This window comes from Botryllus schlosseri, chromosome 6 (assembly GCF_051294905.1).
Source record: "Botryllus schlosseri isolate E-star chromosome 6, Bs_hap1, whole genome shotgun sequence".
NCBI classification, from domain to species: domain Eukaryota; kingdom Metazoa; phylum Chordata; class Ascidiacea; order Stolidobranchia; family Styelidae; genus Botryllus; species Botryllus schlosseri.
The window spans coordinates 16136404-16153193 of NC_137241.1; the positions used below are offsets into that span (position 1 = coordinate 16136404).

Consider the following 16790-nt stretch of genomic DNA (forward strand, 5'->3'; position numbering starts at 1 on the left):
GCAAGACCTTGATAGCTTCCACACCCTGTTTAACATCCACTTGTATGAATATAACTTTATTAATAAAGTTATAATTAATATAATAATAAGTTATAATAAAGTTCTATTCACACAAGTGGACGTTTAACAGGTTGTGAAAGCTATCAAGGTCTTACGTGTATATAAGTATGTAAGTAAGATATAAGTATCGTTCTATTACTGAACAAATCCAATTGCACTCAATAAATCTTCCCTTTAGATTGACATCTACAATTCTCATGCGAAAGCATTCCACGTGGTGCAAGACTGGGATGTACTTACGACAGTTTCGTCGGTAAATTGTTTCCACAAGTCGGATTATTTGTTTGCCGGCAACGCCAGCGGAAGAATATTCATGTTCTCCAGCAAATGATTGACCGAAATAATGCCAAATACTGGGTTGCACAGCACGTAGACACCGCCACACACATTGTTACCACATTTTTGCATTCATCTGCTTATTTCTTGTTCTTCTTCTGATGTATTCTGCTAGTGCAGTGCCACCGGATGACACATCGTTGTCTGTGTAGTGTGTACACACCGAGATTGTGATCTTGACTCTCTTTCAAGGTCGAATATGTCGATAATACTCAATTCCATGTATATGAATTATCAAATATCAGTCTGCGCAAGAGCATTGCCAACCCTAAACACATGATGCCAAACTGATACTTTTAAGTGTGCCACTGCTCGACTGTATTCCATTATCCGTTGTCAATGTGCTGATTTATTTACCTCTGCCATTTATTGCCTTCGATTTCATGCAATTGCCGATCTATGTGAGATGATTAGATATTATCAAATGTTGGCCCTACAATGTGTTCATCACTCACGAGTCCACAGCTTTTGTTTCATACTTCCATTTTATTTTGGAAAATAAAATATACCTGAATCAGGTAAATCTTCATGGAGTTGTAAAATGCCGTTTTTACTCTCAAACAGTTAGCAATAACAACATGTGCAAAGAGCTCTAGGATGTAGAAATCTACATTTGAAACCGGGGCTAGACAATCTGATTACAAATGATATGGTGGTATTGAGTAGCCGGGGAAAATATGTTAAAATTTGGTGATTCATGAACATCGACGTAAAGTATCAATAATCGTTGAGGGTTGTCACAACTTTCTTTTACACATCCTGACGACAACTTTGAACGCAAGTTACTGATCTGATGCCCATTGCAATGTAATTTATGTATCTTAATTGCTTTTGCATGTGCTAATGAAGTCTTGATTCTTCCATCGAGCTAACTAATCGCTGAGCCTGTACCAAAGTTTACTTGGATTTTCATATTGTTGAATTTGCTATTACGCTTGTTTGTGATTTGTACAGATAATTGATGCATTGGTATTTTTGAATTTAGCATAGATAAAGAATTAGTTTAGGCGGATTTTGTTCATCTGGGAGGTTTATGGAATGTGCGATGGAAGGTTTAGATAAGGCTTCAGCTACTGGGAATTCATCTTCTGAAGTAACCAGTGATGGAACAGAGGTATGTTATACTTGAAAAGGATTTCTTTTCATTGATGTAAGATGAACTTGAAACTGATGGATACAACATGTTTACATTTGATTATTTATCTTCCATTACCGCACATGGGACCTGACGTAAGTAGTGCATCACTACATCAAGTCAATTGAAATCATCTTGATTGCGTTGCGTTGATTAACATGAGTACAACCTACTACTTACTTGCGCTCATTTACAACATCATTGAAGAGTCTTCGGAGATTGCGGAAAAGAACTCGAGCCAACAATCCTGCCCCTTCAAGCGTAAAGAATTCCGCTTCATCCGGGATAGCATCCGATGAAGAAGTATTAACAAAGGAAACAGTTGCAAGCAATTTTACAAGTAAATCGTGAATATCAGTCATTCTTAAATCTTAGTTTGAAGCATGGTTCAACCAAATCCACATTTCCTGGAATGTTGCAAAAATATAATATCTTTCTCATCCCCATCTTGAGATTTTGATTCCAGATGACTTGTAACCAAATCCGACTACCTAATAAGTTGAAAGCTGAATGGATTTAACCATGCCCGTGCTAGGTTTTTGCATTTTGACTGATTCCAACAATTTATTAGGCTAAAGCAGTTGATTGTAACATTTCGCCACAAAAATAGTAGATTCAGAACTTCACCAGTGCTGCATGCACATTTTAGATTTATATAGGGTGACAGAACAGATGTTCTTATGACCCCATCCCATGATAATAATGCATTGTGTTTTTCACACATTTGTATCATTTGATGTATTTGGCAGACTGCTAAGATTGCAGTCTACTTATTGCCTATTGCCTATACCAATAAGAATACTGGACTAAAACCTACACTCACACTCTAGCTGACTGTGTACATGTTGGTAGTAAACTTTCATGAAAATATATTGTCTGCATCTGTTTTTATGACTGGAATCATGATAACGGCCGAACACAGTGAACACCACCTGTCATCTATCACAACTACCGTATGGTAGATGGTTCTAAAATTGTCCTGTCCAGAGTACATAACTGTTCCACAGGTGCATCCTGAAAATCGACACAGGCTATCAACAAAAAAAATGCCTAGTGTCTCATCTAATACAGTTTTAAAAACTGTCAACAGCAATCCATGACTTGGTGTAGTTTTCAGGTTCAAGTACCAGAATCTTATTTTTTAACGCTGGTCATATTTAGGCAAATCAGTGACTGGATTTTCAACCTAAAGTTAAAAGATGAGTGTACCTAATTTTTTGTGCCTTCATTTGTGCAGAAATGAGCGAGACTGATTCCGATCTAGAAGATTCTGATTCGGACAGTGAAGCAATGGTACGGTGTTTCTTGCGTCTTCTTCATGTCTTCTCATTCTTCTGTATGTTAAGAGAGCAAAATACATGAAAGAAAGAACGGAAATTGATATGAAGAGAAGAAATTTGTTACTGAAATTGAACATCGAAACGTTGACCAGGGAGGTGCAAGACTCAGTTCGCAAGGAAAATGATGCGAAACCAAAGCCGAGACAATATCGTAATATTTTTTTATAATATATTTGAATAATCGACCCTGATTTAACATTGAATCAACTAGTGCATTTTCGAAATGAGTTTTTTTCATACAGAACAACGAACTCAAACTCATTCTGACCTAGGGCCAAGTCACCTCATTGGCTTCTTTCAAAAGCCCGATTTAACTGCACATAACCTAAAATACATCTAACCACACAATAGGTATCTGAACTTGTTACTTATAGAAAATAATACGTCTGTTCATTATTCTGTTTCAAGTCTATGAATTGCTTTTGGTTTTTGAAATCCTTAACAGCTCCAACCTCCGAGAATCAAACATCATTCAATCTTATGAAGGAATACAACTCGAGCACAAGTGATGGCATCAATGACTTTAAAATGATGTCGTCAAGGTCACCGTGAAACAGTGATTGCTGCTAGTAACGTGCAGTACATGACACACTGAGATATAAATTGAACTTGGTTTCAAGTATGTTGTCCACTTTTAGACGATTTTCATCCTCATTTCGGCAGACAACTAAGTAGCTACGTTGAATGCAATGGCTATGATTTTGATAAACTCAAAATTATGTCACTTTTTTCCTATATAATATATATTATTATTTAACTTCAGGTAAGAAAGAACTACCTGAAAACTCGTCGAGAGTTTTAAGATCGGCGAGGGTTTCAGGATCCGGGAAAAATACGCCAACAATATCTGATGGTGAACAAGCTTGCGAGCGATCGGTGTCTTCCATGGTATACAATATTCACCAATATCACCAAATATATTATTTTCAAATCTTGATCGCTCTTTCAGCGTTCCGTACCAATCACTGAATTCGCCATGACCGCTGTAGGTTTTAAGCAAGAGACTCCAGAAGATAAGAAGGACAAAGAGGACAATAAGAAGCTGTACGATGACCATTACGCTTTTATGGATTCCTTACGACGCAGACAGTATGTGACCGAAGTCCTGTCTCCAACCTCATATGGACAAGCTGTGTAAGGAATCTGTTGACTTTTGGACGCAAAACATTGACCCGCAATTACTCTCATGAGCTGAATCGTTCTGGGATTATGAACTTTCAAAATTGACTGAAGTGATAATTTTCAGGAGCAAGGAAAAAGTAAAAAGATTGAGTATCACAAAGGAATGCGTGCAAAAAGTCACCGTGAAACGTGTTTATTGCATGGCTGTTCAACCGTCATTTTCACATCTTTTGGTAGCTGCCGGTGACGCCATCGGAAACTTAGGATTATGGAAGCCTGTACGTTTAATTACAACCATTTTCAATTACAATTAACTTGCCATTGTATCTTTCTCACTGTAATTTATCACTGTCATTGTCCCTTTTGATCGAACAGTTGAGGTATGGTTGTTCTGTTCTTGTAATTATCTGTTATATTGATGTGTGGACGCAAATCTATGAACGAAGTACTGAGATAGATTGCCTTGACTTGTCATCTTCGGGCACAAGTTTTTAAGTCGCTACTGTTGGGCGACTGATTTCTAGAGGGGTTTTAGTCTAGAAGTCAGTCCAGGCGCCGATTTTACCGGTCAGTCGTTGCATTTTCCAGGGCCTGGAGGATTCCAACAACGGAACGTACATGTTTCGAGCGAGTGACGATTTGATCAGCAGTTTGAAATTTTCACCGGTCAACAGCAACCGACTCTACTACTCCACCTACTCTGGCGAACTGAGATGCTTGGATTTTAAGAAATCGGTCTTTGAAAAGGTAGAGACCTTCTTAACTTTCCGAACGGTCTTGGGGTAATCGTTCTTTGTAGTTGTAACCGATTACGACAACTATAGCATTTTCACGTGGTTCTCAACCTTTTTGATCTTGCGGACAGGTAAAACTGTAAACAACTCTTGCGGGCCATCGAACCTTCAAAAATCAAAATTAATCGAAAATATAACTAGGATAAATGTATGCAACTCAAATAAAATAGTGGAAACTTTCGTTTAATGCGGCTTGTTTGATATTAAACAGTTTTCCGTGGCTCTATTGACCATTCTGTAAAGCGAATTCCTGTCAAAGACCACCAACTTATTGTGATTATTCGGTTTCATTTGAAAGAAATGCGACTTTGCTGTTTGATTGAGCCTTCATCATACTGCCAAAATTTCACTTGATTGTACTGCTGAAATTTAGCGGAGGCCTCCGTAGCGTTGACATATAACTTGTCTAATATATTTGGCGGACCGGCAACGGTCTGCGGATCAGCAATTGAGGACACTGCCATAGTTGAATACATTGCATATCGTCTGGCGTATTGAGTTATTGACTGTTCATTATCATTTCATCACCAGTATTAGTTCTGCTCATTGATCACGTCGTAGCCAATGGTATAGGGTTGTCGTATTTTCGACACTCTTTGGTCCAGGGGCGGGCAACATACGGCCCACAGAGAGTTTCTGCTCTGAAAGTGAAATTCTAATCTGGAAGTATTTACAAATTCTATGCGTCACAGAATGAATCCAAGTTTACCAACCTGAGAAATATGATCATGAAACCACTTGAAATGTTCGAGTCTACATACATTAGCGAGCAAACATTTTTGAGCATGAATATGAACGAGACTAGGCTGTGTCCCAATATAATTGATATTCACGTAAAGTCTTTACTAAGAGTGTCTACATACATCATGCAGCCAGACTTCTAAGAATTTAATGACAACTTTGATCGACCAAAGATGTCCGATTGACTTCAACAGCTATTTAGGTACATTAAGTAAACACTGTTTTTGTCTATATGCTTAAACTTGAAGTTTACATTAGATACGATTTCTTTCTTGCATAGGTGGATAATTGTGTGATTACTGTATCGATTCTGTAATCCGGCCATTCAAATGCTTCATTTTCCCATATCAGGCCTGCCGACCGGAGAAGTTGCCCGCGCCTGCTTTAGTCCAAACTAGCAATGCTTTGCCTATCCACTGTACATCATAGTGTCATAGTGGCCATCTCTAATATGACCTACAGTCAGTAAGCATATTTATTCTGAAACAGCGCTATTTTTCTACTGCTTCACCGCTTTATAATTATCTTCAGAGGATATACGTTCTTATCATTTCACACATGTTCTAAATTTTGGACTATCGGCCAAGATGTCTTCAGCTACTAGCCCTGCTCCACTTATCTATGTATCCAAGATAGCGCATTGAATCGTCATTTATGACATAAAAATGAAATTACCTGTAAACCAACAGACTTCTGTTTCAAATTCTGTTAATTTGTTGCATTTGTTACAGCCATATTGTGCAGAGCCAATGTACCTGTTTGATACGGGTGTGATCAGACTAATTGATCTCCAAGGATGTATGGCTCATTCTTATCTGATACCAAATACTGTGTATGCCTATTTTGACGCTCCGGTTCCATGAAGAAATACAAATGTAGTCATTACCGTAATAATCAAGATTACTTTCCATTTAATAATAATCGATTGTATCGATACAGCAATCACCCCATGTATGCTTCCCGAATTTATTGTGAGAGATTTGTCGTGTTGAATGAGTAAGTCAGCTGAAAAGTTGGTAACCTTTGCACACATTATTCAAATGGCTGTATAATCTATATCTTGATTTCTTCTCACTCAGGTCGCCATTGATCAGGATGATAAAATGTGCGGGTTTGACTTCATAAACCCTGGCTACACCATTGTCGCTACCTGTGGATATCGAGGGATAGCTGTTTATGACACAAGACAACCCAAGTACAAACCTACCAAGTACCGGTACAAACCTTTCTCTTTCGATGGGACCAATGGGTTTAAATTTTTGTGCGAATGATAGCCGTCCGGTTGAATATATATTCTATTGCTGACACCAAATCATGATTTGTGTTTTGCGAAACATCCTACATGGTTACCTCACGATCGCAATGAGAGCTGCGTGGCAAATCCTATTCTAAAGGGTCCTCTTTATTTTCCAAACAATTCAATTCAATTTATTGCTAAAATTTTCATCATTTCAATGCACCACAAGACTTGCGATACAATGAAAGATAGCAAGGTGTCGAAAAGACTTGGAGTAGTCTTCGAAATCAAACACCCACCTGGCCTAGGCAATATAAAAAAGTAGGCATACACACTGGAGGAAAAGTGAAAGAAGGTTATATAAAACAACAGGTGACATAAAAAGGTGCATTGCTCCTTTGCCCCGTTCTATTTCCATGTAGATATGTTTAGTGTTTACACTTGGACTGCATTCTAAAATTGTACATTTACCACCTTGTATTAATCTACAGAAATGTAAGTATCACGAAGCAGCTTCTTTTCTGAGATTATGATTTGAAAAAGTAATTATCTTGTTTGATGCATCAACTAAACAAAGTAATTCATATCATTCGAAATTCGCCATACTGAATGAATTTTTTACGAGTACAGTCTATAATAGCAATCGGGAAAATGACGGGGTTCTGGGCTCACCTTTATTAGTGAAATTGTCAACCTGACTGGGAAAAATAGCCTCAATAACACTGTAGCTGAATTTATTTTCAAAAATTGCGCCTATGTGTGGTGTCATTTATCATTTTGCAATAGTATCGTTCATAAACATGTACTGCAAGTAAAGTATGCAACCCCCAACTTCATCTTTTTCTTCCCAAACACACAATATGTCTTGACAGGAGAAAAGATGTGGAAACCCTCGATGCAAGGACTGCATTTACAAAATGTGTCAGCTGTCACCCGACGAAAGAACAATACATCTTGTCTTCACACCGAGACGGGTATTTTTCATGATTGCTTTTCGATATCACTACCCCATGACACAGTTCCTCAACGTTCAGGTCCGTTATGCTGTATGACACTCGTCGCATGTCGCAGAAAGGAAAACTCAAGGAGGTCTTCGCAATAAGCGGGCACAGCAAGTCCATTAATTCCGCATATTTCTCTCCTATGACCGGCAACACTATACTTACCACTTGTCTGGATGACAAGCTCAGGTATTACTACATTGGGACGGTTCATAGTATTCTGTGTTCTGATGTTATCTTGCGTTAGGTTATTTGACTCCGTCAACATTACAAAACAAGACGTGAAGTTGCGAGCAAGCTGTAGCCATAACAACCAAACGGGACGCTGGCTGACCCCGTTTCGGGCAACGTGGCATCCTGAATGTGAAGATCTGTTTGTTGTCGGCAGTCTGCAAAGGCCAAGACAGGTATCTATGGATTGATTTGTCAATATCGCTTGGAGCATGCATGCTCTGACCCGAATCTTACATTACTAGTAGTTTAAAATGTGCTGTGTTGACGTTTGGAAGTAGCAAATATGTTGCAGCCCTCCGGAGTATACCAGACGTGGACGAAGTAGTTAGCGTTGCTACTCCAGTAGAAGTAATACTGTAAACTTCCAGTCAATTACAAGTAGAAGTGGCATTCCCAAGAGATGCCAAGACTACTTCAAATGGAAGTAGAACATAAATAAAGTAGATTTGGTTTCGGGATCGCATCATTTTATCAGTTTACCAATAATGGCTAGTGGCTGCTTGCGAGATTGCAAGACGCATCTCAGTGACCAACATAAAATAGCTAAAGGGCAAGTTTTTTACAGCTTCCGACAGCTTCCTGGATACTCAGAATCGATGTACTATGATGTTTTAGGGTGTTTGGAGGGATTTTATAGTGCAATTTTCCCTGTTTTTCATGCCAATTTTTACTCTAACTTCTATCATATATCACATTAAAATGTAAAGGAGTGATTTAAAAACATGCTATAAACTATTTGTAGGATGGTTCTATTCTCTTTGATATGCAAAATATAGAGCTATATGATGGGTTAGCTGCATCTCGCTGTTATCTATGACCCAATGGCTTGCAAGCAAGAAGTTCCACTACCCCTGCCAAGCACGACCGTGCCCAAACGATATGTAAATAGATCGCTTTATTAATTCTGTCGTTTGAATTTGAAATTGTTTCCCATTTCACGAGCGCCCAGACGAGACTTCCGAAAATTACATTTTCACTGGGTCACCTTCAACTTTTTCAGGCTATTGTCTGCGTTAAAGTCACTGAGAGTGAGTTTTCTGTAATGCCTTGGGTCAAGTTTGCAGATGTAGGGGGTTTGGGGTGTGTTATTTGACTTGTCTGAGGGGGTTGGGGTTATCGCTATGCTTTTAAACTTTTTATTCCCGCATTGCGTAATTTTCTAGCTATATGCCCGAAAAAAATGTAATTTTTGGCGGTTTCGCTAGACCGTGCTTTAAATGGCAATAAAGTAACAGATTTGACAGCTCTGCTGGAATTAGTTTACACAACGGAACCTTTCGAGTATCTCATACCCTCATAATTCAACAAAAATTATAAATGCAACTTTTTAAGTGCAACTTTTGCTAAAATTAAATGCAACTTTCTCGCGATGTTAGTGCAACAAAAACTTGCCCTACTAATAACCCTACAAATAGTGAAATTTTCGACACGGTATTCTGTTATGGCAAGTTTGCAACACAACCAAGAGTGTCATGACAATGGCACTGATAAAATAAATGCATTCAAAAACTTTCTTCACAAACTCAGAAGTTTGTGGAGTAAGTAGTTATTCTAATGCATTATTTCAACTCATACTGTAAAATACTACTGATCATTTAGTATCTTAGATACTGTTCCTGAACAATTCCGATTCCCTTTAGATTGACATCTACGATTCTCATGCGAAAGCATTCCACTTGGTGCAAGACTGGGATATCTTTACGACAGTTTCGTCGGTAAACTGTTTCCACAAGTCAAATTATTTGTTTGCCGGCAACGCCGGCGGAAGAGTATTGATGTTCTCCAGCAAATGATTGACCGAAATTTACAGCTTCCAGTCATTCTCACGACAAATAGTGGCCCACACAGCTCATACACACCGCATTTTCCCATTGTTCTGCAAATTATGTTGTTTTTTTGTTCTTCTGATGTCTTCTGCAGGAGCAGTGCCACCGGATGACACATCGTTGTCTGTGTACATTCCGAGACCGTGATCTTGAGTCTCAGTTCCAAGTATAACCATCATCAATTATTTGTCTGGGCAACAGCATTGCCAACCCTAAACATGTGACAGTGATCACTCAATAACTGATACTTTTAAGTGCCACTCTGCTCAACTGTATTCCATTATTTATTGTCCCAGTGCTGATACTTTCAAATTTTCATGCAATTGCCTTTTCACTTAATAGTGCCGATCAACGTGAGGTTATTAATATGATTGAATGTTGGTCCTACAATGTGCTCGTTACTCACAGCTTTTGTTTCATACTTCCATTTTATTTTGGAAAATGAAATATACCGGTATCGGGTAAAACCGTCATGTGTTCAGTGAGCTGTAAAACGACGTTTTTACTTCTAAAGCGATAGCAATAACAACATTTTGCATACCTATCATACAAGTATCAGACATGGGGTGATTACTTTATGATTGTAATCGATTGCGATTACGATTACTTATGAATGACGCGATTACGATTACGATTACGATTACAGCAACATCAGGAAGTAGTCGATTACGATTACGATTACATTGGAAAAGTAATCACGATTACTCACGATTACATTTATTTTGCATCTTAGAAGCTATGTTGGAAGACAATATATGGATTGCGCTGAAGGGGCCTAATGAGATAACAAACTCCCTTTAAAAGAGATGCGTCATTTGCTTGTTACGTCATAATGTACCCATTGCCCATTTTTATAGGGGTCAATTTATCGCGACCAATGATTTGCATTCTTGCCAGGCCATAATTAACGCACCCCAAATTTCCCAATATGGTGGTGAGCGAGCTCGAAGGGGACTCAAAAAGTATTTCGTAAACCAACATAAGTTATAGAGTATTTTTGAGAGATTTAATTAACTTGAAAATCCTCTCTAGATCAGTGATTCCCAACCGCGGCTCCGAGCTAGCCTACTTGCGGCTCCCATTGACGTTGGGAAATCCAACTAAAATATTATAAAATCAATTTAGAACAAGCAAAAAATTGATTTTCAAAAATTACACTTGCTTGGCTTGGAATCTGGAGTTTATAATTAAGGGTGGAGACCAATTCCTTTGCTGTTTAGTAGCGATTCTCTATTCAGCACCGATTTCGTTACTCAACTCACGTCAAAAAGTATGCTCACACTCAAATGCGTTGGGATCGTCACTCAAATTTAAGTCTGCTCATCATCAGATTTAATTAAGTGCAGATGGTGTTGCAACACGTTTTACAAAGCTATCTGACCATCAAACCAATGGATCATTTGACTTGATTGTTAAGTTCAACGGCTGCATTGACGGAATGAATGCTTTTTTCGCCGTGATGAAAATGTTTTCAAGTCCTATTGTAATTATTGTGGCCACTGACCCTGTTAATTTACAACTTGAGTTGCTAGACATGCAGTCAGATATAAAGACAACAATTTGTTTGTGCGTCTCACGAAAGTTTTTCTTCTAGTCTGTTACGCTTGAGCCACTACAATATCGTTTGATTATATAAGAAACCGAAGATCACGAATTAACAACATACACTAAAGTAATTATAACAAGATACCAGAGGTTATAATTATGAATTACGTGCCCCATCTCTATAGGTAGGTAATTCTGTGGCAAGATAGCGCAGTGGTATAATCCACGGCAGCAACGCCATTGGGTTGCAGGTTCGAGTCTGAACGAGGTCGACTTCAGAAATCCTTTTTAAATGTGGGAGGTTTATATAGGCTCCTCCTCGCCGCCTCATCCGCGTAAGCGGTGTCTTACAATAAGCCTAGAAGTGGACCGTGCTACAAGTCGGCAGATGCGGAATCGAAAATGAAGAAAATCGGCCTGGTGTAACTGACCGTTGTAGTCGACAAACACCAAAATTACCCCAAACAAACAAACTCTACAGGTGAATCTGAGAGAGGATTAAAAATCAATAGTAATATAATGCAATTATTGACGAAATTCAGTCTTCAACTTGCGATTACCACCGTATGGGCGACGAACTGCTGTTTTGGTCCTAATTCCAGCTACAGCCCATGCTAACATGATATATAGGCCCATGGCCATGGCGGCAGGTCCCAATGTTGAGTAAAGATTGGCGCCCGTTTCAAATAGAGTCATATGTGAATAAGACGAAGCGAGCATAAAATTCAGCCTTCAACTTAATACAGATATTGTACTTACGAGAAACGGCAAAAACGGCTCGGTTTTGATATATATATATATATATCACCGGCTGTTGATTTTTACTGCTTCGTTGTGGAAATCGCAATGTTTTATTTGACGAGTACAAAATTTCAAATCTTGATGTACGTACGACGTACGTACTAGATAGGCCTACTGCTCGTCAAGCAACTACGGTCACATTGCGTTTAACTGAGCATCAGCATAACCAACCATCAACCATAAGTTACTATTTTAAACTAGGCGGAGCGGAGATAAATTATCCTGCTGCGAGGTAGTGGCGTGTGGAACGTGTTGATAACCTGATATATAGCACGGCGGGTGTTTTTACAATGACACTAATGTGCGACGTATATGTACGTACAATGTACATCGAATATCTATTTAGTGTGGATAGTTCTTACGCAATGACGCGCAAAGCTACTAGGCTGCTTCTGACGTAATAATGAGCTGTGGCGTTTGAAAATCAGACCTTTGTGCTGTCACGAGCCTGGTATAATATCTCTTCCTTGTTCACGAATGTTGTTCAGTTTATGTCATAGTCCTTGCAAAAATAAAAAGTAATCGTTCTTTCACAGAGAAATCGATTAAATATAGGAAATAGTCGATTACGATTACGATTACTTCGGAATTTTTTCGAATGTAATCGATTGCGATTACGATTACTTGAAAATGGTGTAATCGTCGTAATCGATTACGATTACTAATCGCGATTACCCCATGTCTGACAAGTATCACTCGAAGCAACTTCACATCGCCAAAGTATTGAACAACGGAATAAGGCTTTTGAGTTAACGTAAGCCGTTCAAAGATGTAATTGAAACTGAGAGCAGGAAAAGGCAGTGGAGACTGTGCAAAGAGCTCCAGGACGTCGAAACCTACATTTAAAACCGGGGCTGGACAATCTGATCACAAAAGATATGGTGGTATTTAGTAGCCGATGCGTACATCTGTCATGAGAACAGGGATTTACGTGTGTCTATCTGTAAGGGTATTGCGAATTGGCGAGAGTTTGATCTAAGTCAGTGACGTGTGGTAAGGTTCATGTTTGGTGATGCACTCGACATCAGTACAGTAGAGGAATGTATTATCTCAGCATTGCGAATTGCCCGTTGCAACTCCATGATTCACACAGCACTATCGGTTTCCGAAATCCATACCGCGTTTCACCGTGCTGTGATTGTCCAATTCTTAGCGAACAGTGGGTGAGGCAGATTATTCATTTGTGCCTAAACTGGCTATTGTGTCTGTCATTGTATGTCATAAAGCCGAATTTAGCATTCTTTTGTGAAATTGAAGGGGTTTTGGTGCTCTGACATTGTTGATTTTTGAAATCAGTGCAACAATAGCATTTGATTGATACCAGTCATTATATATTCTGACTTGTTTACGATGAATTGCATTATCGCAGGTGCGGCACGACTCGCCTGGAGCCTCTCCTTTCACACTGTATTTTTAATAAATAGGACGATTGGTTAAGTTGGGTGTAACTATGTTCAAATTTAGTTGTTTATGAACATCGACGTAAAATATCAATAGTCATTGAGGGTTTTCACAATTTTCTTTTACACATTCTGACCGCAGGTTGAGCACTGCCTCAATTGCCTCCCCCTTACCGCACGTCACCTACCTAAGGGCATCTAATGCCCATTGCAATGTCATTTATGTATCGTAATTGCTTTTGCACGTAGTAATGAAGTCTTGAATCTTCCATCAACCTAAATAATATCTGAGCCTGTACCAAAGTTTACATGGATTTTCATAGTGTTAAATTTGCTATTACGCTTGTTTGTTATTTGTATCCATAATTGATACATTGTGTTTCCTAAATTTAGCGTACATGAAAAATTAATTTAGGTGGAATTTGTGCATGTGGAAGGTTTATGGAATGTGCGATGGAAGGTTTAGATAATAAGGCTTCAGCTAATGGGAATTCATCTTTTGAAGTAACCGGTGATGGAACAGAGGTATGTTATACTAAAAAAGGATATCTTGTCATTGATATAAGACGAACTTAAAACTGATGGATACCCTATGTTTACATTTGATTATTTTTCTTCCATTACCACACATGGCACCTAACGCAAGTAGTGCATCACTACACTACATCACGTCAATTGAAATCATGTTGTTTGCGTTAATGGGGCCAAGTGTATTTTGAATCAAATGAAGTACAATTGAGACTAGTCTGATTAGCTTGAGTACTGTCAATTTAACAGCCAACTACTTACTTTTGCGCTCATTTACAACTTTATTGAAGAGTCTTCGGAAATTGCGGAAAAGAACTCGAGCCGACAATTCTGTCACTTTGAGAGAAAAGAATTTTTCATCCGGGAGAGCATCTGATGAAGAAGTATTGACAAAGGAAACAGTTGCAAGCAATTTCTCAAGTAAATCGCGAATATCAGTCATTCTTAATTCGGAGTTTAAAGCATGGCTCAGCCAAATCCACATTTCCTGGAATGTTGCAAGAAATATTATCTTCCTCATCCCAATCTCAGGATTTTGGGTGAGGATTCCAGATGACTTGTCACAAATTCCATCTAACTAATGAATTCAAATCTGAATAGATTTAACCATGCCCGAACTTGGTTTTTGCATTTTGACTGATTCCGTCAATTTATTAGGTCAAAGCAGTTGATTGTAACATTTCGCGACAAAAATAGTAGATTCAGAACTTCACCATGGCTGTGTAAGAACAGCGGTTCTTATAACCCCATCCATGAAAATAATGCAACTGCGTTATTCACACAGTTGTATCATTCGTTGTAATTGACAGACATCTGAAATTCCAGTCTACTTATTTCATGGTACGCCAATGGCCTATACCAATAAGAATACTGGACTAAAACCAACACTGAAGCTGACTCATGCACATGTTGGTAATAAACTTTTATGAAAATATATTGTCTACTTCTGTTTTTAGGACTAAAATCATTATAACGGCTGAACACCAACATGTATCACCACTACTGTATAGCAAAGGGTTGAAAATTGGCCTGTCCAGGGTACATACTTGTGACACAGGTGCATTCTGAAAGCCGACGCAGGCTATCATAAAGAAAAATGCCTAATGTCTCATTCAATACAGCTTTAAAAACTGTCAACACCATGTCGCGACTTGATGTAGTTTTCAGGCTCTAAGTACCAGAGTCTTATTTTTCAACGCTGTTCATATTTAGGCAAATCAGAGACTGGATTTTCGACCTAAGGTTAGAAGATGAGTGTACCTAATTATTTGTGCCTTCATTTGTTCAGAAATGAGCAAGACTGATTCCGATCTAGAAGATTCTGATTCAGACAGTGAAGCAATGGTACGGTGTTTTTTGCGTCTTCTTCATGTCTTCTCATTCTTCCATATTTTAAGAGAGAAAAATACATGAAAGAAAGAATGGAAATTGATATGAAGAGAAAAAACTTGTTACTGAAATTGAACATCGCAACGTTGACCAGGGAGGTGCAAGAGTCAGTTGGCAAGGGAAAAAATTCAAAACCAAAGCCGAAGCGATTTCGTAAGATTTTTTATAATCTATTTGAACAATATAGCCTAATGGTGATGCGTCCGGTCTGTAGGTCGTGGGTCGATCCACGGACGATTCGAATCAAAGACCTGATTAATAACACTGGGAATGACTTCCCCACTTGGCGCTCTTGCATTACTGGGATACCATGAAGGGCGTTGCAAGAATTAACCCTTTGTAACTGGCCGGCCTACTGACCAAAATTTTACTGCATCCACAAAAAAAAACTACAAAATGTCATCCATATGGCTTAAATCGACGCCCAATATATTGCCGTAAACCTGAAGTAGCCGCCTAGCGGTCTGAGATAATTTCACGGCTCAGACGCCAGAGGGAATAACGTTATGCGAAAAAATGTTTTTGATTTCTTGAAAATAAAATATAATTTTGTTCTTCTATATCTCCTGACGTCATACCTAGGCCTTCTTTTGGTATATGACCACCTGATTGCCTTCCGCATGAATCTATATGTTCCAATGAGACATTACACGCTACTAAAGCGCTTCATAGCCCAGCGCTACGATCTTGGAAAGGTAGGGATGATAAGCACAATCACGCGGCGGCCGCCGATGAGTAATCGATTACGTAATCTCGTATTCTCGCTGAAGGCAACGCGCGTCGAGCTCTACATAACATAGTAACTGCCTTGGCAATTTTCCCTTGGATCGTATATATCTTCATGCTATTGAAGTGTTATCAACCCCAGTTCCTTGTTACATGTAACTTGCAACTGCAAAAGGGATCCGTAAATATACACATATTGCCTTATTCGGCACTGCCCAGCGCCAATATACGCTCGAGAAGTCATTTCATGTGATACATTATTGCTTTATTTCACATCAATTTGAACTGTATTCTACACGGCTAATGTTCCATGTATGATCAACAGTATTCATAGAAGCCAACGGTAACTTCGTGTGTCATCTAAAACTGATATATAACTGCCTCTATATGATGTTGTTATTACAGGCTCGGGTACCAAAATAGCCTAACTCGCACGCTTATTTGTGTAGTGTTAGGGCTGGTGTTGGCTTTCTTATACAAAACTAAGCTTCATGATAGGGATATTGATGAATATGTCAGGATAATGGCTAACCATACGTACAATTTGCTATTGCATTAAGCAATTGTACATCTGT

General features: G+C 38.7%; 2 protein-coding genes across 5 annotated transcripts in view; both read left to right on the forward strand.

The window, feature by feature from the left end:
• LOC145441183 (WD repeat-containing protein 76-like) overlaps positions 1-10320 on the forward strand; it is a 40062-nt gene extending 29742 nt beyond the window's left edge. Inside the window, exons 13-14 of one of the 3 annotated variants that reach the window (XR_013915765.1) lie at positions 239-510; positions 9921-10320. Coding sequence is in view for 1 of the 3 variants with exons in the window: in XM_080318994.1 (XP_080175120.1) it covers positions 239-391 (153 nt within the window). In the remaining 2 variants the exon portion in view is untranslated. Of the gene's footprint in view, positions 1-238; positions 920-9920 lie in introns of those variants that run through there. The other 2 variants (XR_013915764.1, XM_080318994.1) reach the window with 2 other exon arrangements.
• The window catches only part of LOC145441181 (WD repeat-containing protein 76-like), a 54668-nt gene that overhangs the window by 12787 nt on the left and 25091 nt on the right, over positions 1-16790 (forward strand). Inside the window, exons 1-2 of one of the 2 annotated variants that reach the window (XM_080318992.1) lie at positions 12864-14097; positions 14391-14520. In XM_080318992.1, the coding sequence (XP_080175118.1) occupies positions 14014-14097; positions 14391-14520 (214 nt within the window). In that variant the 5' untranslated portion in view covers positions 12864-14013. Of the gene's footprint in view, positions 1-12863; positions 14098-14390; positions 14521-15497; positions 15643-16790 lie in introns of those variants that run through there. The other variant, XM_080318991.1, reaches the window with a different exon arrangement.